This window comes from Leptosomus discolor, chromosome 1, assembly GCF_034619465.1.
Source record: "Leptosomus discolor isolate bLepDis1 chromosome 1, bLepDis1.hap2, whole genome shotgun sequence".
Classification (NCBI taxonomy): Eukaryota; Metazoa; Chordata; class Aves; order Leptosomiformes; family Leptosomidae; genus Leptosomus; species Leptosomus discolor.
In genome coordinates, this window is record NC_141391.1 from 133504339 (window position 1) to 133529257 (window position 24919).

Genomic DNA, 24919 nt, shown 5'->3' on the forward strand with positions numbered 1-24919 from the left:
GTTAGATGACTAATCTGGTGGTCTTCTATAATGGAGTGACTGCATAGGTGGACAAGAGAAGAGATACAGATGTTATGTACCTCGACTTCTGTAAGGTCTTTGATATGGTCCCCCACAACATTCTTGTCGCTAAATTGGAAAGAGGTTTAATGGATGGACTGTTACATGGGTAAGGAATTGGCTGGATGACAGTGACCAAAGAGTTACAGCCAACGGCTCAATGTCCAAGTGGAAAACAGTAAGGAGTGGTTTCCCTCAAGGGTCCATACTGGGAGCAATACCATTTAATACCTTCCACAGTGTGTCATTGATATTGGCATTGAATGCATCCTCATCAAGTTTGAAGATGACAGCAACCTGAGCAATGCATTTGATATACTTGAGGGAAGGGGTGCCATCCAGAGGGACCTGGACAGGCTTGAGGAGTGGGCCCATGTGAATATCGGGAAGTTCAATAAGGCCAAATTCAAGGTTCTGCAGCTGGGTTGAGGCAATCACCAGGATCAGTACAGACTGGCGGATGGATGGCTTGAGACCAGCCCTGTGAGAAGGACTTGGAGATATTGGTGGATGAAAAATTTTATGCCAGCCATTCATGTGTACTTGCAGTCCAGACAGCAAATTGTATCCTGGGCTGCATCAAAAGAAGCATGGCCACCAGGTCAAGGGAGGTGATTCTGCCCCTTCTACTCTGCTCTCGTATGACCCCACCTGGAGTACTGCATCCAGTTCTGGGGGTCCACAGCACAAGAAAGACATGGACCTGTTAAAGATGGTCCAGAAAAGGGCCACAAAAACGTTCAGAGGGCTGGAACATCTCTCTTATCAAGAAAGGCTGAGAGAGTTGGGGTTGTTCAGCCTAGAAAAGAGAAGCCTCTGGGGAGACCTTCTTGCAGCCTTTCAAAATACAAGGGGGTTTGTAAGAAAGATAGAGTTGTTACCAGGGCCTGTAGTGACAGGACTAGGAGCAATGGTTTTAAACTGTTACAGAGTAGCTTTAGCTTAGCTATAAGGAAGAAATTTGTTATGATGAGGGTGGTGAGACACTTGGTTGCCCAGAGAAGTTGTGGATGCCCCATCATTGGAAGTGTTCAAAGCTAGATTGGAGAGGCCTTTGAGCAACCTGATCTAGTGAAAGATGTCTCTGCTTATGGCACATGTGTTGGACCAGATGATCTTTAAAGGTCCTTTCCAAAGCAAACTATTCTGTGATTCTATGATTGTGATCAAGTAAAGTACAAATCTACTCCCTCTACTATCCTTGAAAAAGGACAAAAAACCATAATTGAGTTTGTGTTCATAGCCACCCTGAAGGTTACTTTTAATTTCCTAGTCCAGCTTTTAGAGGAACAAGTGCTGAGGCTTCCACTACTCTCACTGGGAATATCTTTCAGCCATATGAGAAACTTAATGCTAAAAAGTATTTCCTGGTAGTTAGTTAAACTTCTCCCATTTGTTCAGATTTATCCCATTGTTCTTTCTAAATCTTTGTAAATCTGTTCAGATTTATCCTATGTATCTCCTCAAAACCCCTGCTTATTACTTTCACTGCAGGCATGATTCCCATTTCAATGCTTACAGAAAGATATGATATATCTGGTATTTCCCTTTACTTTCTGGAGAAGTTAATTCTCATCTTTTCCCACATGTTTAAAGAGTATTTTGAGAAGAATATCTCTGCTAGATAAAATTGATTTTATTTGAGTTCTGGAAAAACAGTAATTGAAAATACATCACTTATTATTTTTCAAACTGGCCTGCCCAAAATCTGGTAGAACACATGGAGAACAACCCCACAGCTGAGAACAGATTTAGTCTGTATCCACTGATCCTTGCAGCAGTGAGTAAGCTCAACTTTCAAGTGACACACTTAGCCTACCTTGGCTGTCCACACCAGACTGCTCACCAAAATTGCATAGAGCAACGCTTTGCCACAGAGCATGAGGTAAGTGAGCTTCAGAGAATTTCCATACCGCAAGTAGGACTCTGCAAATCAAACATCGTTTGTGTATTGAATTCTATCATCACAAGAGACTAGCTCTAATATAGCTTTAATCAAATAAAACCCCCTGAAATCTTCAGCTAAGTGAGACAAAGGAACAAGAGCCAAATGAATGGCTCTGTTGACATGAGATGGCAGGGGATGGGAAAGAACACTGTGATTCAAAGAACCAAAAGAGAAAGCAAGTCTAGGAAAGACACAGATTTGCTTCATGCTAAGAAAGTATGTCCTGATTGGGATTGTTTAACCGTTGTGTTGCCACACCTACTGAAAAACTAGACTGTTCATGTGAATCCCCTCTTAAGAAGTCAAATTAAGCTGAATCACAAGGTACAAATTTTTTTCACTCATTATTTTCAGTGGCCTCGTGTGTGCTGCTGATATATCAGGAAAATTTTACATAGCCCAGAATAACATGATATCTACAACTTTTATTTTTGTAGATTTTTCACTCTTCAGAAATTGTAGTACTATTGAGACACCAGCCTGATCTTGGTTCAGCCTTAAGATTCCTGAAACATTAAAGAAGTTGGTGAAAAACAAGACTGTGTAAATATATATACATAGAGGAAAGAAACATAATTTTTAATATGGATATCCTCACAGTTTGGAGGGGAATGTGACTTGTAATTGGAAGTATTCTGAATTTTATACTAAGAAATATTCAGAATTCTGGATTTTGAATCTTGATATTGTAACACTTGGCTGAGTATGTATTTTTTCTTTCATGGTTGAGCAAGCAGCCTCCCAACAGAAGGCAGTATAAAAGACTGGGGGAGATGATAAAAAGAGCAAATTACACTCTATAGGAAGGTTCCACAATTCCTTCTGTTATTTCAAAAGGGAATCATAAAGAAGAGCTAAAACATGCAACCCTCCCAAATTATTTTTTTTTAATTTAACATACAAATCACCTAGATGAGGGCGTACAAGTTATTCTTATAGTAGAAAACTCACACACCTTGTGCTCAGCATCAATAAAACTGGAATTAAAATACATACAGATATTTGCCTGTGAGGACACACACACACGTACCTTCTGTGAGCGCACAACCTGAAAGACAAAAATGAACTGAATGTCACATTTCTCTTCAACGCAAACAGAACACAAATTTTAGAAGTTTCAGTTTACAATATATTAACTGATTAATTTTACTGTACTATACATGATATAATACTAAAGAGATTTCTCAATGAAAATCTGAAGAAACCTTTGAGAAACTATAGATGTATAACAATAATGTAGATATAGATGCCCAGGAATATGAAGAGACATATGCAAATATGTACATATTTACATATGTATTTGTGCCATAATAATCCTGTATAGAAGTTGGCTATAGATGTTTTTCACATCATAACCCACACCCTTTTGATTTGTGATTTCTAGTTTGTACAGCATGGTGATACACATTTTTTACTCACCAGCATCACCATAGATTAATTTGTGTATTGATTCCACTGTTCCATTCTTCAAAAAATTGGCAACACACTCAAAACGATTCAAAGGGTTGAACCATTCCTGTGTTGAGATCCTCAGTCGGCTGGTCAATGAGTAGGTAGTCCCATTCTGTGTGGAAAACTCATCTGTCCCCACCCCTTCTGTCCTTTTAGCACCATTCATCTTCCAGAACAGATTCAGGTGGTCAGGGTAGAAACCAGAGGCCAGGCATACCAGTGTGGCCTTGCTTTTCTGTTGGATCTCTTGCTTTGATGGTGAAAAGATGGCCACAGCTGGAGGTATGATTTCATCGTTCTTTCCTGAAACAGAAAGCAATATGGCCCAGAGCCTCCATTACTCTGTTCAACCAGAAACCCCTTAAAACTGTGCTTTATTTGTGCTGTGTGACTCCTGTCTATTAGACAATATCTATTACATAGGCAGACACCAGGAAACTGAAAGCATTTATCTTCACTCATTGCACAGGAACATAGAAGGTCTAGGTACAGAAATGCGTAAGTGTTTGAATTTCTAGTATTGTCTCTGTCAGAAGAAGAGGAAAGCTGAAAAGAAGCTGAGCAAACAGGCAGAAAAGTACCCAATATTGCTATAAGGCCTGTGTTTGTAATATCGTACTAATAGATAAGAGTCTGTGTTATAAGGTACAAACATCCTCAACTGACTGCGTTACATTCCTGGAAGTGTAGTAAGACATAATGGTTATTGCAGCAGCAGTGCGATACCCTACTTGGAACCCCCCCATCTAAGAGGTCACTTGAAAGGAAGGGGCTAATCTTTCTCACTGTCTGAAGTGAAGAACACTTTAGGCAGTTAACCTGAATCTGCCTGGGACAAGTTTTTCCTTAGGTCTTAACTTGCCATCCTTTTTTAAGAATATGAAATATCTCTTTATGTTATTTATTATTTAGTTTGTTCTAGGTATGGGAAGCCCTCATCCTAGACTACACATCTTCCCAAAATGATGCAAGATTCTATACTAAAATTTGTCCCTGTCCTAAAGTGTTTAATACCTACATGTAAGACTAAAGACAACAGACTTCCACAAAGTCAAAGGGATGTACAAGGCAGCAATGAGATGTTACTCAGAAACTAGACAGTGACCCTAAAATCCATCTTTTTTTTTTCCATATACTTTATTAAAATCATAGAATCATAAAGAATAGACCTCTGAGATCATCAGGTCCAACCATTGACCTATACTACCATGCCCACTAAACCATGTCCCGAAGTGCCATATCTACACGCTTTTTGAACACCTTCAGAGATGGTGACTCCACCACCTCCCTGGGCAGCCTGTTCCAACATTTGACTACTCTTTTGGTAAAGAAATTTTTCCTAATGTCCAATCTAAACCTCCCCTGCTGCAACTTGAGGCCATTTCCTCTTGTCCTGTCACTTGCTACTTGGGAGAAGAGACTGGCCCCTCACCTCACTACAACCTACTTTCAGGTAGTTGTAGCGAGTGATAAGGTCTCCCCTCAGCCTCCTCTTCTCCAGGCTAAACAACCCCAGTTCCCTTAGTTGCTCCTCATGAGACCTGTACTCCAGACCCTTCGCCAGCTTCCTTGCCCTTCTCTGGACACACTCCAGCACTTCAATGTCTTTCTTGTAGTGAGGGGCCCAAAACTGCACACAGTATTTGAGGTGCGGCCTCACCAGTGCTGAGTACAGTGGGATGATCACTTCCCTAGTCCTGCTGTCCACACTATTTCTGATACAAGCCAGGATGCTCTTGGCCTTCTGGGCACACTACTGGCTCATCTTCAGCCTGCTGTCAAGCAGTACCTCCAGGTCCTTTTCTGCCGGGCAGCTTTCCAGCCACTCATCCCCAAGCCTGTAGTCCTGCATGGGGTTGCTGTGACTGAAGTGCAGAACCTGGCACTTGACCTTGTTAAACTTCATAGCATTGGCCTCAGCCCATCAATTCAGCCTGTCCAGGTCCCTTTGCAGAGCCTTCCTACCCTTGAGCAGATCAACACGCCCACCCAATTTAGTGTCATCTGCAAACTCACTGAGGGAGCACTCAATCCCTTCATCCAGATCATTGATAAAAACATTAAACAAGACTGGTCCCAGTACTGAGCCCTGGGGGATACTGCTTATGACCAGCTGCCAGCTGGATTTAACTCCATTCACCACCACGCTCTGTGCTCGGCTGTCCAGCCAGTTTTTAACCCAGCTTACTGTACATCTGTTTAGGCCATGAGCCGACAGCTTTCTTAGGAGAATACTGTGGGAGACAGTGTCAAAGGCTTTAGTAAAGTCCAGGTAGATGACATTCACAGCCTTCCCCTCATCGACTAGGCAGGTTACCTGGTCATAGAAGGAGATCAGGTTGGTTAAACAGGACCTGCCCTTCATGAACCCATGCTGGCTGGCCTGTGTCCCTGGTTGTCCTGCACCTGCCACATGAGTGCCCTCAAGATGAACCATTCCATAACCTTCCCTGGCTGAGGTCAGGGTGACAGGCCTGTAGTTCCCTGGATCCTCCTTCTTGTACATGGGCGTCCCATTGGCAAACCTCCAGTCATCTGGGACCTCCCCTGTTGACCAGGACTTCTGATAAATGATCGAGGGTGGTTTGGCCAGATCCTCTGCCAGCTCCCTCAGTACTCTTGGGTGGATCCCATCTGGCCCCATAGACTTGTGAATGTCCAGGTGGCATAGTAGGTCTTTAACTGCTTCCTCCTGAATTACAGGGGGTTTATTCTGCTCTTGGTCCTTGTCTTCCAGCTCAGGGGGCTGATTACCTTGCAGATTGCTTGTCTGACTATAAAGACTGAGGCAAAGAAGACATTAAATACCTCAGCCTTTTCCTCATCCTTGGTGACAATGTACCCCTCCGCATCTGATAGAGGATGTAGATTCTCCTCGGTTCTCTTTTTGTTGTTAATGTATTTGTAGAAACATTTTTGTGGTCTTTCACAACAGTGGCCAGCCTGAGTTCTAGTTGTTTCTTTTTTTTTTCCCTCTTCATGACCTAACCAGCTCCCCATACTCTTCTTGAGTTGCCTGCTCTTTCTGCCAGTAGCGGTAAACCCTCCTTTTTTCCTGTGAGTTCCAGCAAAAGCTCCCTGTTCAACCAGGCTGGTCATCTTCCCTGCGGGTTCATCTTCCAGCACACAGGGACAGCATGCTCCTGCGCCCTTAAGACTTCCTTCTTGAAGAGTGTCCAGCCTTTCTGGACCCCTTGCCCTTCAGGACTGCCTCCCAAGGGACTCTCTCACTCAGTGCCCTAAACAGCCCAAAGTCAGCTCTCCAGAAGTCCATGGTTGTGGTTTGGCTGACTCTCCTCCTAACTTGACTAAGTATAGAGAAGACTATCATTTCATGATCACTCAGCCCAAGTAGGCCTCCAGTCACCACATTTCCCACCAGTCCTTCTCTGTTCGTAAACAGCAGGTCAAGTGAGGCATCTCCCCTGGTAGGCTGCCTTACCAGCTGTATCAGGACGTTATCATCTTCCACACACTCCAGGACCTCCTGGACTATTTCCTCTCTGCTGTGTTGTATTTCCAGCAGACATCTGGTAAGTTGAAGTCCCCCATGAGGACAAGGGCTAATGATTGAGAGACTTCTGCCAGTCACTTACAGAATGTCTCATCTGCCTCTTCCTCCTGGTTGAGTGGTCTATAACAGACTCCCAGCAGGATATCTGCCTCATTGGCCTTCCCCCTCATCCTTACCCATCAGCACTTGGCCTTGTCCTCGTAATCGTTAATCTCTACACAATCAAAACAATCCCTAACATACAAAGCCACCTCACTGTCTCTCCTTCTTTGCCTATCCCTTTGAAGAGCTTATAGCCATCCATTGCAGCACTCCAGTCACTTAATTCATCCCACCATGTTTCTGTGATGGCAACCAAGTCGTAGCTATCATGCTTCACAATGGCTTCCAGCTCCTCCTGTTTGTTGCCCATACTGCGTTCATTGGTGTAGATGCACTTGAGCTGTTGATTTCACCCCTAACATCGGCATGCCTCTCCTAGGTCCATCACTGGTAGGCCTTGTTTTGTCCCCCTCCCCCCTCAAACCTAGTTTAAAGGCTTCTCTACGAGCCCGGCCAACTCATATGCGAGAATCCTCTTCCCGTTTCTAGAAAGCCGAATCAGGCCTGGTGCCTTGTAAACCTCCCCATGATCACAGAAACCAAAATTCCACCAATGACACCAGCCTCTAATCCATGTGTTAATCATCAGGTGTGTTTTCTTATTCCTTTCAGTATTCTTGCCCACCAGTGAAGGGATTGAGGAAAACACAACCTGTGCTCCGGAACCTTCAAGCAATCTCCCCAGTGCCCTGAAGACCCTTTGGATGGTCTTTTGATTTCTCTCTGCAATCTCATCGCTACCAAGTTGCATAACCAAGAGCGGGTAGTAATCAGAGGGCCAATTAGTAATTAGAATGCCTTTTTTACTCATCTAGTATGATAAACTCATGAGTTTGGCAGAGTGCACGTGGAAACAGAAATGCAGAGAGAAGTGTGGAGCCAAAGAGAAAACTTTTAACTTTTTTTTTTCAGTGTGAAGGCACTATAAAATGTAGATGTTCTTCCTGATCACTCCCTCCTTTCTAGACAGGAGAGAATCAGCAGGAACTTATATCCTGCATAGATTTTGCCCCTAAGCCCTAGTGTTTGCTTTCAACTGAGCCTTAATCATGATTGTCGGTGCTTACTCTACAAAGATCCCTGAGGTTCCTCTGTGAGAATGTGGGAACTGTACTTCAGAAGAGGCAACTAGATAGTAAGGGAGATAACGTCCTAGAAAGTTTGGCACTGGTCTGCTTTTCTTCAAGTGGTTATGAGGAGAGGTTGATTACTTTTACTGTCCTCTTCTAGTACTTGGCTTTATGAATTTTTTTCTTATCCTGAAAGTATGTCTCACGTACGTTCGTTGGCTCATAGCCTAAATGGCTAATGAGTGAAGACATTGAAACAGATAGGGAGGACACAGAAGAAAAATGAGAGAGATTTAACAGACTAAAACAAAACAAGACAAAGAGGAAGACAGGTGAAAAAGGCAGACAGAAAGAATGCTAAAACTACTGGAAAGACAAAGAAAGCCAGAGAACGAGCATTCTTGAACTGAAATATGGAGACTAGTACAAGCAAGAGCAGAGATAAACAGAAAAAAAGTGTTATCAACAGCCCATTCTGTTCTGATCTTCCACAGTGTTCATGGCAGACACTGGCACATATACTTAATCACTTCCATGCATAAACTCATGCATTCACTGTCACACGTTCTTCACCCACCTTAGAGAAAAAGTACCGCAGTTCTTATATTCCCATCATGTCAAGGTCACTTTCACAATTTCTTGTTATCTTTCACTCCTACTCTCATTTTGAAATCATCTCTGTATATGCTACATATCATTAACGCAAGTGAAATTTTCAAATGTCCTCCACATTGAGCACTTGTGTTAATCACAGCTACTTACCTCTAACTATGAGCACAATGCCAATGACAAAGTAGCGCAGTTAAAATGCACAACTGTACACGATCAGACTATAGTCCACAGTGTCACTATGCTTTTCTTGCCAGCCACTTATAATGGCAAGCAAATAATAGTTATAATCCTTAAAATGTTATTGTTTAAAGGAGCAGACAGCAGTGTGTATTTCTGCAGTTTGTTATCAGATGTGGCAGTAGCAGATAGAAAGCATTATTTTGCCTTGTGATTCCAAAATACCTTGATATAGGTGATGTTAAATCCTTTCCTGGGAGGGGAGAAGGCAGAGAAAGCAAATGGGGAAAAAAGAGAAAGAAAAAAGGAGAAAAGTGCATTGAGAGGAAAAGAATAGCCCTTTTTGAGAATTAGTAGTTGTGACAAGGACTGTTAGAGGAAGCCAGTGTCTCAAAGCAACTTTAGGCAGCCTTCCCACCATCTGTGGAGAGGGGAGCAAAGTACCAGCAAGACTACTCTTTCCCTGGCTGATTCAGCAAACACAAGAATCCAGAGTCTACCTCTGAAATGTTGCTTTTGAATGTTAGATGAATGAACTGCAAAAACTTGCAGACTGAAAAACAATCTTTCGTTCCCAACCTCTATAATGTTTTCTTGGAGAATGGGAAGAAACAGAATTATATCTTCCTTTCTTCCTTCAGGAAGTTCCCCATAAATGAAGATAAAGGCAACAGACACAAGGATCTCAAAATTTGTGCTTGCAAATCCTACAGTTCCATATTATCATATCTTATTTTAATAAGCAACCAAGAAATAATTAATCCTGTCCTCATGGCTGTATGAAAAATTATCATTATTCTGTTGTTAATTAAGAATGCTTTTGTCCCTTAAACCAGTATCACATATATCAGAAAGATCTGAATTCTGTCTTACCTAGGACTGTGAGTTTTGTCCCACTGCCAAAGTACAGTCTTTCATTATTCACACTGTTTTGCAGCTGCAGGAAAACGTTTCCTTTATTCTCAGTTCTCTGAGCCAAACCTGTGGACTAACCTCATGTGGTACCAGCAAAAGACGAAATAACAAAGTACATTAATTTATGGTCCCCTAAACAAAAAAGAAATGTCTGTAAGGGAATACCATCACATCTGTGTGTCTAACCAGGTGAGATCAAGCTCAGAAATACCTCTTCCAGAGCCCTTTTCCTTCAGGTTTAGGTGAATCAGTTGTTGCAGCTTTCACCATTTCTTTAGAGGATATTTACCTATTTATCTAGGTGTACTATTAGAAAATACTTTCCCATATGCAGACAAAGCAATTTTCTTTGCTTATTTTCAATGAAACAGCCTAATTTCCTTAACTGCCTCATTTCCTTTCAATAACATGAATGTTCTTCTCTTGTAAAATAAATGTTTGTTTGGATTTTTTTTACTTACAAAATAACTTCTATTATATTGCATATTGGAGGCATATATTACATCTAATATAACCCTGGTCCACCCTGCCTATTGTAGCAATTCCTAAACATCCCTCCCTTTCTCCTTCCCTGGAAGGAAGTCTTTGCTTTTATTCTTTCTGTTCTCTTAGCTATGTTTTTCAGAGTTAGCTGCATAATTAGTTATGGTCAATGAGGGATCAGTATATTTATTTTCATCAGTTGAGACACTTTGAATTCACACCACATTTCAAAAACCATGCTGATCACTGAATTTTTCCTATGGAGGTTGAATTTTATCACTTGTAATCATTTTACTATGCAGTGGGACAGTGTGGTACAAAAGCCTGAGGCATCAATTCTTCTGACTCCAGGAGCAATGCAATGAGAAGAGTTCACCATCATTTATCGAGTCTTAAAAGCAGCCTTGTTTTCCCCCAGATTTGGAGAAAGTCCAAATCCAGAAGCGTGGCCCTGAGAGAAACATTCCCTGAGAGCTGCTTTTATTTGCAATGAACAACAAATCCTGTTTCTGTGGTTTTCAGTGGCCTTTTAGCATCTATTGTGAAATAGTAAGACCGTTGTCCTAAATGATCTTTTTATTACCATCCTGATGAGCCTGTGTTGTGCAAAGAAACTTGCTGTGCTGTGGAGAGTTTTTTTCTATAACAACAAGGACTTAAACAGCTGCAGAGAGCTGTTAGTATTGTTTATAATAAAGTTGAGTATTTATTTGTGGCTTCTGTTTTGACAACTAAAAATGTTAGTACACTTATTTGTCTTTCCCAGTTATCTGAGATAACACATGCTTTAGCTTACCCTGAAAAGATCCAAAGTAGTTTAAGTTTGTAGAGGCCTGATTTCGTTTCCTAGACCTGTCCAAAGTGTTACTGCAACTCAGTTCTTTCCAGACAGATAGCCTTTCATTAAGTTGTTCTTAATTACCTGTAGCACCACGAAAACTAGCATTATGGAGAACAGTTATACTTTTAGGGAATAGTGATTTTTGCAGATGTCAATTTATTAAGACAATTTATTTATGATATACACGTATTTTTGAAGCCATTCCTCATCCTTATTCTTTCTACAGATAACTTTCATTTACTGAAAATGCATTAATTCTGTTCTCCAAAGTCAAGTGTGGGTCCCTACCTAGAGTACTAAACCTAGTCTATTTTCCAAAGTAGACTGGGTTACTAGCATATCAGGAAAACATCAGTTTAATAACGAAAGGGAGAATAAGGTTGAAGTGAACTTCTCTAAAGTGAAGACCTAGGATTTGAAGTAATTTAAAAGAGAAAACAAAAAATTCTTACCGATTACTGTAAGTTTTGTGCCATCGCCGAAAATCACGTTATATGTGGTCACAGTGACAAAATGATGTATCATAAGCTAAGAAAAGGGTTGCACTGCAGTTGACTTTAGTAAGCAGAAGCTTAAGCAATGTTTATTGTATCTGGAATCCCAACAATCCCTCAAACTGTCTGAAGGACTTTGGCAGAAAACCAGCTTGAAATCCTATTATAGAATCTGTAGCATTTGTAAAAGCATTTCCCAGAGTTTTTTGATACTTACATTTACTAAAACACCTCAAGTTGGTTTACAACCTTTCTCTAATTTCCATGTTATCTCATCAGTATTACCTGCTATTCTCATTTTGCAGATGTAGAAACCATGCAGATGTACCCAAAGTGGTAGAGGTTGTCATTGTCTAGAAATATAATTCCTCTACAACTAGAGCTTCCTTATTGTCAGTCTTGTACTCTAAGTATTGTGAAGCCTTCCTTTCTGTAACTTGTAGAGTTAATAATCAAATATTTCTTTTGTGGTTGTCATAGTCACATGCCTTTTCATATAGGTGGTTCACCTTTGTGGCACTGAACTAAAAAAAATCCCTTCAATGTTTTCCCTTCAATGGCAGGCCATCTTCAGTAGTCTTTCAGCATCCCGTTCAATTTTCTGATAGGTTAAAAGTAATCCACCTAAGGAGACTTCAGAAAAGTCAGTTGACTGTTCTCAGACAGACCCATCAGGAAAAACTGCAGTGAGACAGCGTGGAGGATTAGAGAAAACCTTTGTGCTCACAGGCATCAGTCAGTCAGTGGACACTGGAAGCTTATTTAAGAGAGAAAATCCCAACACATTTTATATAGTGCCTCCAAGAGATACCTGCTACATGTCAGAATTCTTTTTCTAACAGTTTTATCACATTGATAAAGAATCATTTTGTGGTCAAACATTATCACATCAGAGAAAAAGACTAATTCTCTGCTTCACCTAACCTGATAGGTTTTGGGTACATGTGCAGTCAATCTGGTTTGCTGAAAATTATTTCAGTGTCTCAGAATCTTCTGGCTTGTTTTCCAGAGAGGGATGGCTCAGTTCTCAGATGATGAAAGTAAGTTCTAGCACACTAGGTCTGTCAAGCAAAACCAAGACAGAACATGCTTGCTGCGCTGCAGAATTCTCTCTGTCTTAACACACTCCCCCACAAGGTTTATGCACATAGGGGTTTTTGTAAAGGCCTCCTGGGGAATGTATCATTGTGGATCACCTGTCCCCACAACGGTACAGCCTCATACAAAAACAATCCCAGCCATGGCTCCACCCTACCATTTTTGTCACCCAGTCACCATGAAAGATTGCCATGGCAGGCCACATCCTTCCTCTGCCATTGCAGTTTCTGTGTGATAGTCTGATTACCTCTTAGTGTACCATTATCCCTGAATTTATAATCCTGACTTTTTTTTTCCTATAGAAGACAGTATTATTTTTTTCTTTTATTACCTTGTTTTAAATACAGGGTTTTTTTTCACTTTGTAACTTCATGACAGCGTTCAAGCTGCTTTCCTTCCCACTCCTTTTTAATTCTGCCCCAGGATGATAAACAGACCTCAAGCCCCCAGTAACTGGTTTGCATTGCAAGTTTGCAATTTGCTTAATACAGACTGGTGTTTCTGTTTGTAGTCTGGCTTGGTTGGGAATACCCTCCTTGGTCTGTGCTGCACATGTCACAGTTGCTCTTAAAGGGAGGGAAGTAGGATGCTGACCTCTTAAGTTTGTATTCCTCTGACTGCCCTGTAACAGGCAGCAGAAGTACAAGGTTCTTGCAGGTGCGTGTGACCCCGACTGTGAAAAGGTTTCATTTAGCAGTAAGAGCATGCCTTCATTTTGGAGACTGTCTAAAGGGGGTAGAGACTGACATTGACAGTAACAGGATACTTTTATCTCCTTCCTTTACTCATAACTAAATGGAGACACAAAACTGTATTTTTTCTTCCATAGGTTTGTCCAGGTATGATGTCATTCCCCAGAGGGAAAGATCTGTGCCAGTGAGACTGTATGTATCGTAGTACACACTAAGGCAATACAGGGAAAGACAGGCACGTGAACGAACTAGTTTAGGTTTGGGGTATACGCAGCTCATCCTGGCCTAGTCTTCTCACATAAAAGGTCAACACATAGTCAGCAACATGACCAAGAACCTACAGTAAACCTGTTCGTATTGGTCTTTAATGGTTTCACTTCAATCTGCCTTGATATAAAGAAAATAGCCTGTAAATACAGGATGCAGTCCTTCGAAACAAGGTAATTCTACTAGGAAAATCACAAATTATTTTCTTTTCTTTTCAGATATCACAAGTGAAACTGTAATTTCTGATACAGCCTATTCAGCTGGGAACAGCTGTTAGTGTTCCAGGGAAGGGAATGAGAAACAGACTAAGCTGAAACATTTAGGACCAAGTCATAGGACTACAGAAGGCAAGATATTGGACAGGTGATCGCAGATGGCCCTACAGTACCCTCCCTTCTACAACAGCAAAACTGTGTGCTTAAGTCACTAACTGTAGGAATGACTGTAGACATTTGTCTTTGTTTAGATTGAATTCTTTTTAAAAACACATTTAGATTTTTATTTGTCTGGCTCTGCATAAAAAATAACACTAATTATGCAATATTATTTGCCTGCCTTGGTCTTTGTCTGCCTCTGATGTCAGCACTGTTTATTCAGGGTCTAAAACCATTCTATTAAAATTAATTTAAGATTATTCTGTCTCCAGTCTACATCTCCATTAGTGTCCTTACTGTCACTAACAGACTTTCTCCCATGTGGTGTCTTTCATTTGAAAACAAGCAAATCACCTCTGTATTAATTTTGAAGGAGTGTTTCTACATAGTGCTAACATCTCCTCAGGACATGTTCATAAGGCAATTTCCAAGATATGCCAGTAGAGACCAGTCTTGTCCCACTTTGTTCATCTGTAACCTGTCAACAAGAAAGGCCTTGTAGGCCTATAAATTCAAATGAGTGAGAGGAAAGAAGAGAAGAAAGACAGTTCCTTGATTTTTATTTCCATGTCTCTCATAGGAGGCTTCATGGGCCGTGCTGGGTAAAACTTCAGACATCCTTGGGAGGAGAAAATAAGATGAAAAAGAACTCATGGGTCGAGATAAAGGCAGTTTAATAAAGAAAAAGCAAAGGCTGCGTGCAGAAGCAAAGGAAAACAAAAGGATTTATTTTCTACTTCCCGTCCATGGGTGATGTTCAGCCACTTCCTGGGAAGTAGGGCCTCAGTACATGTAGCACCTTAATAACAAAAGCCCCCTCTTCTCCTCCTTTCTCTTAGCTTTTTATTGCTGAGCATGACATCGTATCATATGGACTATGCCTTTGGTCAAATTGGGTCAGCAGTTCTGGCTGTGTCCCCTCCCAACCTATCTCTTGCCCACCCCCAATCTACTGGCCTTTGCAGCGGGAGTCGGGGAGTGGGAGCAGGTGGTGGCAGGTCTGGAGAGACAGCCCTGATGCTGTGCAAATCCCAGCCAGACCCAATACACATCCCTATGCAGATAGTGATGCTATACCATCCTATGTATGTGTATTTCCTTTATTTCCTTCGCTTTGTTTCCCTTCTCTTCCAGCCTGTTGTCTACTCAAGCTTTTTGTTAGATGCCATTGATTTTTGCCCAAATTGTCATGGTCAAGAAGGCCAATGGCATCCTGGGGTGTATTAGAAGGGGTGTGGTCAGTAGGGCGAGAGAGGTTCTCCTCCCCTTCTACTCTGCTCTGGTGATATCTGGAATATTGTGTTCAGTTCTGGGCCCCTCGGTTCAAGGACAGGGAACTGCTTGAAAGAGTCCAGCACAGAGCCACAAAGATGATTAAGGGGGTGGAGCATCACCCTTATGATGAAAGGCTGAGGGAGCTGGGCCTCTTTAGCTTGGGGAAGGGGAGACTGAGGGGTGACCTCATCAATGTTTATAAATACATAAAAGGCGAGTGTCAGGAGGGTGGAGCCGGGCTTTTCTCAGTGATGACCAATGGTAGGACAAGGTGCAACAGGTACAAGCTGGAGCATAGGAGGTTCCACGTAAACTTAAGGAAAACCTTTTTCGCTGTGAGGGTGACAGAGCACTGGAACAGTCTGCCCAGAGAGGTTGTGGAGTCTCCTTCTCTGGAGACATTAAAAATTTGGCTGGACATGTTCCTGTGTGACCTGCTCTAGATGATCCTGCTCCAGCAGAGGGGTTGGACTAGACGATCTTTCGAGGTCCCTTCCAACCCCTAACATTCTGTGAGTCTGTGATTCTGTGAAAGAGCAATACTGTTTCCCAAATGTTCATCTTCTGCTCCCAACCCAATACCTGTATTGGATGACTAACACAAGGTTATCTGTCCTGTTATTTCTGTTCTGGGTCAGTTCTTGTTTCACAGGAAGCCTGAGAAACAGCAGCTGTGGTGGAAAACATCTACAATTTAACATCTTCATTAGTGATCTAGATGATGGGACAGAATATACCTCAGCAGCTTTGCAAACACCAAACTGGGAGGAGTGGCTGGTACACCACAGGGTCATGCTGCCATTCAGAGGGACCTCGACAGGCTGGAGAAATGGGCCAACAATAACTTCATGAAGCTCAACAAGGGGAAGTGTAAAGTCCTGCGCCTGGGGACGAATAATCCCGTGAACCAATATATGCTGGGTGTGACTCAGCTGGAAAGCAGCTCAGCAGAAAAGGAGTGGGGGCTCCTGGTGGGTAGCAGGTTGACCATGAACCAGCAATGTGTCCTTACTGCAAAGAAGGCGAATGGCATCCTGGGCTGCATTAGACAAAGTATGGCCAGCAGGCCAAGGGAGGTGATCCCCTTTATTCAGCACTATTAAGGCCACACCTAGAGTACTGCATCCAGTTCTGGGCTCTTCACTGCAAAAGAGACATGGGCATACTGTATAGTGTTCAACAAAGGGCCACAAACATGTTTAATGGACTGGAGCACGTCACATAAGGAGGAGAGGTTGAGAGACCTGGAACTGTTTAGCCTAGAGAAGGCTCAGGAGGCATCTGATTGATGTGTACAAATACCTGAAGGGAGGGTGCAAGGATGATGGAGAAAGGGTCTTTTCAGTGCTGCCCAGTGACAGGACTAAAGGCAATGAGCACAAACTGAAACACAGGAGATTCATTCTGAACATAAGGAAATATTTTTTTACTGTGAGGATGACTGAGGAATAGGTTGCCTAGGGAGGTTGTGGGTCTCCATGCTTAAAGATATTCAAAAGCTGTCTAGACACAGTCCTGGGCCACTGGCTCTAGGTGGCCCTGCTTGAGGTGGGGGGGGGGGTTGGACAAGATGATCTTCAGATACTCCTTCCAACCTCAACCATTCTGTGATTCTGTGGTTCTAAGATCCTGTTAAGCCCTCACAGTAGTTGCAGGATGAGCACATCACATGGTATAGCACCATTATCTGCATAAAGATGTGACTTTACACATCCTCTCCTTCCATCACCTTATCTTTTGAGTAGCCAGTATAACCTTCCCTGAAATATGTCTTTAGCGACTATATCATGGACCTGAGAGTGTTCTGAGGAGCAGATGAGTGCTCCCTGGGAGCAATGAAAGCAACACTAGTTGCTGAACAGCTCCTGGAGTCAGAAGAATATTGGCTACCAGGGTGTCCAAGGAGTGGCATGTGAAGCTGAGTCTTTCAGAAATGTCTTTGGAGGACCAAAGTCTGGGATGAAACTACATTTAGCCTCTTCAAAGCCTCCACTGAGTCCAGGGTAAGACTACAATGAACACAAGTTTCTGTCATGCATCTGGATTTCCCTAGCTAAGAACAGTTTAGCTTCTTTCAGAGCAAAGCTTGGAAGAAAAGTAACATTTATATAGCATGATCCTTCAGGAGACTAGGACCCTTGCATGAAACTGAGTGATACACCCTGGCCATACAGAATTCTATTAGCAATTTGGGTGAAATTGAGTGTGACAACCTTGTACAGGTCATGCTCCCAGCTGACTCCTGCTCCTGGGTCTCACTAGCTATTCTCATCACCTCCCATTCTCTTTTTTTTTTGCTGTAATCAAATAGTATGTTTCACTTCAGCCTATCCAGCTTTGCCACGTCAGCAAGCAGCATAGTACATTTGCTACCTGTGATAGCTATGCGCTTCGTATGCTATGTCTTCCATATGAGCATGAGACAATTGGTCTGTGCTCAACGGTATGCAGACTGACAGAGTCATGACCTAAAACCAGAAGCCCAAAATACACAAGTGTATAGCCATACTTTCTTAAAGATACCTTTTGCTCTTCTATGTCCCTCTTTCCCTTTCTTTGAAGAAAAGGTTCTACGTTATGCGATAAAAACAGGAGCACAGATAGGCAATGGCAGGTGGGGGAACGCTGCCCACACTTTTCCCAGGCCCGTCACTGTTCGTCAAAAGCTCATCTCTGCAAGCAATGAAGACAGAGGCACAAAGAAAGGCAATTTCTGCCTTCAGCTGTCCCTCACAAGGGGAGCACCAGGTCATGGCACCTTTTTGTAGTTTTCTTTCTCTGCCCATGAGGTGTTGCTGTGAAGAGATGGCATGTTGCTGTCTGAGTGTTGTACTGTCTGCCATTCCATCATCATGCATGTCTGGGTATTGGATCTGTCAGCCATGAACCTGTGAATATTGGCCTCATATATAATTTTTTGACTAATTTACACCTGTGGATATATCTTGGCCATCTTTCCAAAAGGGTTTATTCCAGTAAATGTAAACACGTATTGTTTCCCTCTGGAGGATGTTCTTAATACCTGAAAGATGATACCTCACAAGTCAGAACTTACGTTAGACAGAAGCAAAGATGATAGACCAAGATCATGGAGGCACAAAAATCATGTCTAATCACATCTTAATTTCATCAGTTTCCCAGTCAGAGAAGCATATTCCCTGCAGTTTAATCTTCCTGGGAGCTCTAATTCACTTCCTAATTACAAAAATCAATCTATCTCTGCCAGCCTTTTTTTTTTTGAAAGCAAAAACTGTGGTTACACATTAGCCTCATGAACACTCTGTTTTTTCTAGTCTGCCAGGTACATCCTAGTTAACCTTGTCTTAACCTGTACCACTCTCTATTCTCTTCTGAATATATAAGATTCAAAAAACTTATATTATTGTAGCTGATTCTTTTCTTTCTAGTACTTTGAATGAAATATACATACTTAGTTTCAATGATTTTCTTCAGTAATCCTGATATTGCATCTTCCAAACAGTAAGCAATATTACTAAGGTTTTCTCTTTTTCTTTCCATTTTGTTGATATCCCCCTCCCATATTTCCTGAAGCTCTAGAGAGACTCATATCTTCCCTTGACCTTTATATATTTGTATAGAAAAGGCATGTTCTGTGAGTCAGGCGATATTGTACTTCTGGGCCTAAGGCTATGTTTCTAGGGACATATCAGAATTCAGAGCAGTGTGAACCTCAAAAATTTTGGTAGTGAATGTTCTCTGCCTCACTTTCTCAATCCTGCTTTTTTAAGAAGTTAACAGAAATTAACTAAGAAGCTATAGCCTATTCCCAGACAGGAAAGAAAATATTTTCTATATGATGTTGTTGTGGTTTGAGCTCACCCAGCCAACAACAAAACACCACACAGCCACTCACTTACCCCTACCCCATCCCCTGAGGGATGGGGAGGAGAAAATACAACAAAAGGCTTGAGGATCAAGACAAAGGACAGGGAGGGCTCACTCACCAGTTATGGATATGGGCAAAAGACAGACTCAACCTGGGTATAGCAACATAAATTTAATACAAACAACCACCACCATCAAGGAAAATGAGAGATATAACCAGGTCTTAAAAGCAATACACCTTCCCCTGCCCCTGCCTCCCCTACTCCTCTGGTCTTCCCAGGCTCAACTCTGCTACCTCTTCCCCCACAGCAGCACAGAGGGACAGGGAATGGGGGTTACAGTCAGTCCATCACAAGGTGTCTCTGCTGCTCCTTCCTCCTCAGGGAGAGGAGTCCTCGCAGTCCTCCCCTGCTCCAGTGTCGGGTCCCTCTCACAGGACACAGTCCTCTACAAAATTCTCCAACATGAGTCCTTTCCCGTGGGGGTGCAGCTCCCCACGAACGCCCCAGCGGGGGTCCCTCCTGTGGGCTGCAGCTCTCCCAGCAATAGGCTGCTCCAGCATGGGCTGCCTTAGAGTCACAGCCTCCTTCGGGCCTCGTCCCCTCCTCTGGCCTGGGGTCCTCCACAGGCTGCAGACCAACCACTGATCTCCATGCTTGGCAGGAGTTCAGCCTGCCACCCCACCATGGGCCTCAGGGGAACCTCTGCTCCAGTACACCTCTGCCTCTCCTTCTTCACTGACTTGGGTGTCCACATGGCTGTTTCTCTCACATCCCCTTCCTCTCTTCCACTCACTAACGAAGAACCACGAACAAAGAACTCAATCAACAGGTGCTTTTACTCTTAAATATAGTTATTTGCAGAGGCACCAATTGGCCTTGCCTTGGCCAGAGGTGGGTCCAAAATTGGAGCTGGGGGAGCTTCTCAAAGCCTCTTACAGGAACCAGGTACCTCTGTAGCCCCCTCCCCTGCTAACAAAACCCCACCAGACGCCAAACCACCACAGATGTATAAAAGATTTTTTATGATCTCGTGTCATGGACGCTTAGCATATGAGAAGTAGGGTTTTGACCATGGCTCCTGTTCAGTCCCTGCCAGTTCTTGCCATTGCAGGTTTTCTCAGGGGAAATTATTCCTTACCTATGCTCCAGTGAGGTTGAGCCCTGTGCTGTATGTAATCCCATTCCAGTGACTTGTCAAGGAAATATAGACAATATAGAACATTTTTTTTAAATTACCTTCCGTATGTCTTACATCATTCTTTGAATTTTTGTGCTGCTTTCAAAATCAATACAACAGTCAGTAAATGAGCTTTACCAAATTTAATATACTTTTATATTCTTTTATGGTTTTGACACAGATTATCCTTTGATGCGTATTTTTAGCATTTACTCCCCACAACCTATTCTTTTTTATCTTTCACAGAAGTCTTCTCTTGATTTTGCTTGTTCTCCATTTGAATTCATTGACATTTTCCCCTTTTATCTTACTGCTAGGATGGGACACCTTGAGTCACTTCCATGGGCCATATTGAGACAGTTCCATGGGACACTGCTGCTTTGATGAATGTCCTAAAATGATGGCTACATGTCTTGTGCATGGAGACACTACAGGATTTTTAGTTTCATTATTGACTGTCATGCTGGACCTGTTAAAAACCTTTTCTTCCAGTTGTAATCAGACCTCAAGTTCTAGAGGGAGAAAACGTAGAGACTTGATGGGAAATTAAACAGACTATGGAGACTATAGGAATTAATTCTAAGATTATGCTGTGTAAGAACATTTCAGTGCAGCTGGGTACACATTCATCTCTAGTCACATGTGTCAGAATTTATTACTCATTCCAGGATGAAGATTTTTATTCGGAGTAACTTTTCTGTCTCAGGAAACAAAAAACTATTGCACACTCTCTGAAAGAGGGAAGTATCTGGAAGATGTAACTCAGGACCTCTAATGCATCTCTCAGAAATTGCCTAACATTGCTGCCTTCTGAAAAGTAGTTAGACTGACAGCCTTATTGGTTTTCAGTTGAAAACATCTAATTCTTTCAGTCTATTTTCTGTAAAATTAAAGAAGAAACAAGGGAAAACAAAAAAGTACCAAGACAAAGGCAGGTATGATCGAGCTTCCCAAATCAGAACATGGACTACTGGATTTGGGGAAGAATAGATGCAGGAAAATAGAAGAATAAAGTTATTAAAGGGGCTAGTCACAGGTAAACAGGTTGCTGGTGAGTGTGCTTGTCTGGCTGTGCCTTGTGCCTGCTTAACTCGGTGTATCCCTGTCTTATTAAATATAATTTCTAAGTATTTCCCTGAGGGAGGTACTGTATTCTGTGCACATGTGTCTTCTGTGTGGAGGTCTAGCTGCTAGGAACTGGAGTCAGACCACACGTACCAGCAACTGGAGAGACCAGTGAGTGAACTTAAGGGACAGAAACGGGAGTAGGGCCACAGGTAAGAGTGGCTGTATGTTCATCGTGCCAGCAGGTAGGACGAGGGAGGGTATTTCAGTGTGTGTGATCACTAGTGAACATGAAGCCAGACTAGCTGGCAAGTAAGTGAAGTGACCTGTGTTCCAGCTGTATATGTCTTTAATGGCAAGACCAGTGGGAGGGGGCAGCCAGAGGGACAGGGGAGTCCTAAACACCTATTGGAGGGTGTGGGTAGGGAGTAGGGTGCATGTGTGTGCATGTATCAGCAATTGGGGTGAGGATGTAGGACTCATAGGGCTCATAGGTCCAGGTGAGAGCAAATGTGGTGACTGCGATCCAGTGACATCTACTGGGCAGGCTCGGTGTTTAAACATGGTTATGGAAGGAGGCATGTTGTACATATGTATACATATATTTCCCACTATTGAACCCTCATCCAGTTCAGCCAGAGAGGGATATAAGATGATGCCATTGGTGCTGTTTCTCTTTGTGTGGTGCAGTTTCTGTTTGTCTAAGTGGTGGGTGCATCTGTCTGTGTTGATCTGTGTGGTCGGCTGTATATACATGCATATATGCATCATACATACATGTCTACTGGGAATACATTCTCAGCCTTGCTACTGCCTGGGTCAGGGGGCATGGAGCTGTGGCAGCCTCCCCTCTGTCAGGCTAGCAGATTCAGCCTTAACTGTAAGCTTCAGGGAAAGCAGTGATATCTCCTCCTTAAGGGAAAATCAGATCATAGAAGAGATGTGACAATGATGAAAGGGCTGTACCCTGCCTTCTGTTCTACAGAAGAGAACCAAAGGAACAAGGAAAGCCTTCCTACTGAAGAGTGCTTAACAAAAGTTGGAAACAGTAAGAACCAGCTGTCTTGGTTTGAAAGACAGGTGTCTGTGGAGGAAGGCAGGAGCCTCCCTTGAAATGGAAAGTGCAACCCCCTTCCCTCCAAATTATTATAATTTTGAAATTAACGGGCCTTCAGGCAAAGATATGGGGAATAGGAGTAACAGTTCTTTACTAATATATATATATATATATAACACAAGGCAGGGAAAAAACAAACAACCCACTGGTTTACACTGACAGAGTCAGGAATACAACCTGACACCCTGTTAGGGTGGCAGTAGCAGTCCGATAAGATGCTGGTTGCAGTCCTCCTGAAGCGATGGGTGTAGTTCTGTTGAAGCAGCGATCAGGTAAAAGGGACTGGTCTTCCTCCGAAGGTCCAGTGGTAGGTAGGTAGCTCTTGTCCTCTGGAACTCCAGTGGGGGGGAAAGCTCCTCTGGGAATCCAGTGGAAGAAGGCTGCTAGGGTGTTCGAGCTCTCAGTTTTTATTTAGCATGGAATGCTTGGCTCCTTCCGCCGCCCCCCCCCCCCCCCCCCCCCCCCCCCCGCCCCGGGCGGAGCATCTCACAATGGGATGGGGAGTCGTGAGGCAGTTCCTTGATGGGCCATTAACAGGAGATAGTCCAGGAGCGAGTTATCGATGGGTCAGGCGATAAGGCATTGTTGTGCCCATTAACAGGAGATAGTCCAGAGGGGGGAGGCAGGGAGCACCGCCCCACCTGGTCTCAACAGCTCCTGAAGATGGTAATAGAATTTTTTTTTTCCTTTTGGCACATTTTACACTGTAACCCAGGACACCAGTTTAGCAGAGCTTTGTGTTAGATTTGGAAATTAATGTAATGAAAGAGCGCATCAAGCAAAGATTGGCTTTCCAGTCCTGAATGACAGAGAAAAATGACTGTTGCAACACAAGGAAGGCACTGGCAGCCTATTTTCAGAGCTACATATAAGTTTAGTACTTAAGGCCAGGACTAGGACTGTGTCCAGGTCAATGGTGACTGTGTGCAATTACCATCAGATGGCTCTTTAGTCAGAGAATTTAAGGCATCTCAGGCCAGTTTCTTTCAGTAGCCTGCACTGGTACAGAAAGTTTCTTTAGGGCCACCTATTTGCAGACAACTCTTAGAGAAATCCTTCCTCCTCTGGCTTGTCATTCCAGACCCCTTGCCTAGTCAGACCTGTGCTTTTCCTTTCACACCTCTCATCATCAACCATTCTATTCCATTTCTAATCCAGCTGTGTCTGCTCCTCTGGTACAAGTTCCTCTTCCTCAACCATTCTGTTTCAGTGTGCCAGCCTCATTGGCTGGCACCTCTGAACTCCCTCCCCAGCTTTTTCAGACCACTCAACTATCCACCTCACCACCTTTACATATTTTCCAGTCCCTCTTTGGTCTCCCTTTTCTTTTGCAAACTCTCCATCCTGTATTCTCACAGCAAAGAGGCAGTTTCTAGGTTTGGAGGCATTAAAATTGCCCAATAGTGGCCCAGTTTACACAGGCTTGGGATGCACAGACCCTTCAGAGGAGGTCTTTCTGGCTGCTCTCTACAGATCACATGCTGGATGAGGTAGATCAAATAAATATTCAAAATCTGATTTCCCCCTCCTGATGTGTCCTTGCAGGGTCACTTCCCTTCCCTTCCCTTCCCTTCCCTTCCCTTCCCTTCCCTTCCCTTCCCTTCCCTTCCCTTCCCTTCCCTTCCCTTCCCTTCCCTTCCCTTCCCTTCCCTTCCCTTCCCTTCCCTTCCCTTCCCTTCCCTTCCCTTCCCTTCCCTTCCCTTCCCTTCCCTTCCCTTCCCTTCCCTTCCCTTCCCTTCCCTTCCCTTCCCTTCCCTTCCCTTCCCTTCCCTTTCCCTTTCCCTTTCCCTTTCCCTTTCCCTTTCCCTTTCCCTTTCCCTTTCCCTTTCCCTTTCCCTTTCCCTTTCCCTTTCCCTTTCCCTTTCCCTTTCCCTTTCCCTTTCCCTTTCCCTTTCCTGAAGATTCCTGGGACACAGTCTGTTTCCACCTCAAAGACTGTATATCCATTTCTAGCTCTATGTGGGACTGCTGCTCTTCTCGTGAGTTTCCTACCATCCTTCCCAGTACCATGGTCTTTCCTTACATTGTTATTCCCTCAGTGCCTATGGCCCACAGTCCTCCAGGTCACTTCCCTAGTTCCTGAGCTCAGGCACTCTGAAAGAAAACATAACTTTCCTTCTTCCCTAAAAAAGGACATAACAAAATCTAGAATAGCAGCAGGGTAAACATAAACATGCAGCTAGAGCTGCCCCTCCCCTCCCTTGACTCCCCCTCCTTCCTTTCTTAACAGATCTGTTTCCATGCTTTACACAGATATGAGGTTACAGGCCTTTTCCTCACCTGCTTGCTATTGTTTTCCTTTCCCTACCAGCTAGCCTGTGTTACCTGATAGATCCTG

At 43.1% G+C, this 24919-nt stretch overlaps 1 protein-coding gene across 1 annotated transcript in view; it reads right to left on the bottom strand.

The window, feature by feature from the left end:
• The window catches only part of LOC104354714 (immunoglobulin lambda-1 light chain-like), a 72738-nt gene that overhangs the window by 21619 nt on the left and 26200 nt on the right, over nucleotides 1-24919 (bottom strand). The window contains 3 exon segments of the mRNA XM_086460791.1: nucleotides 3039-3056; nucleotides 3428-3763; nucleotides 11627-11668. Of these exon segments, the coding sequence (XP_086316917.1) occupies nucleotides 3039-3056; nucleotides 3428-3763; nucleotides 11627-11668 (396 nt within the window).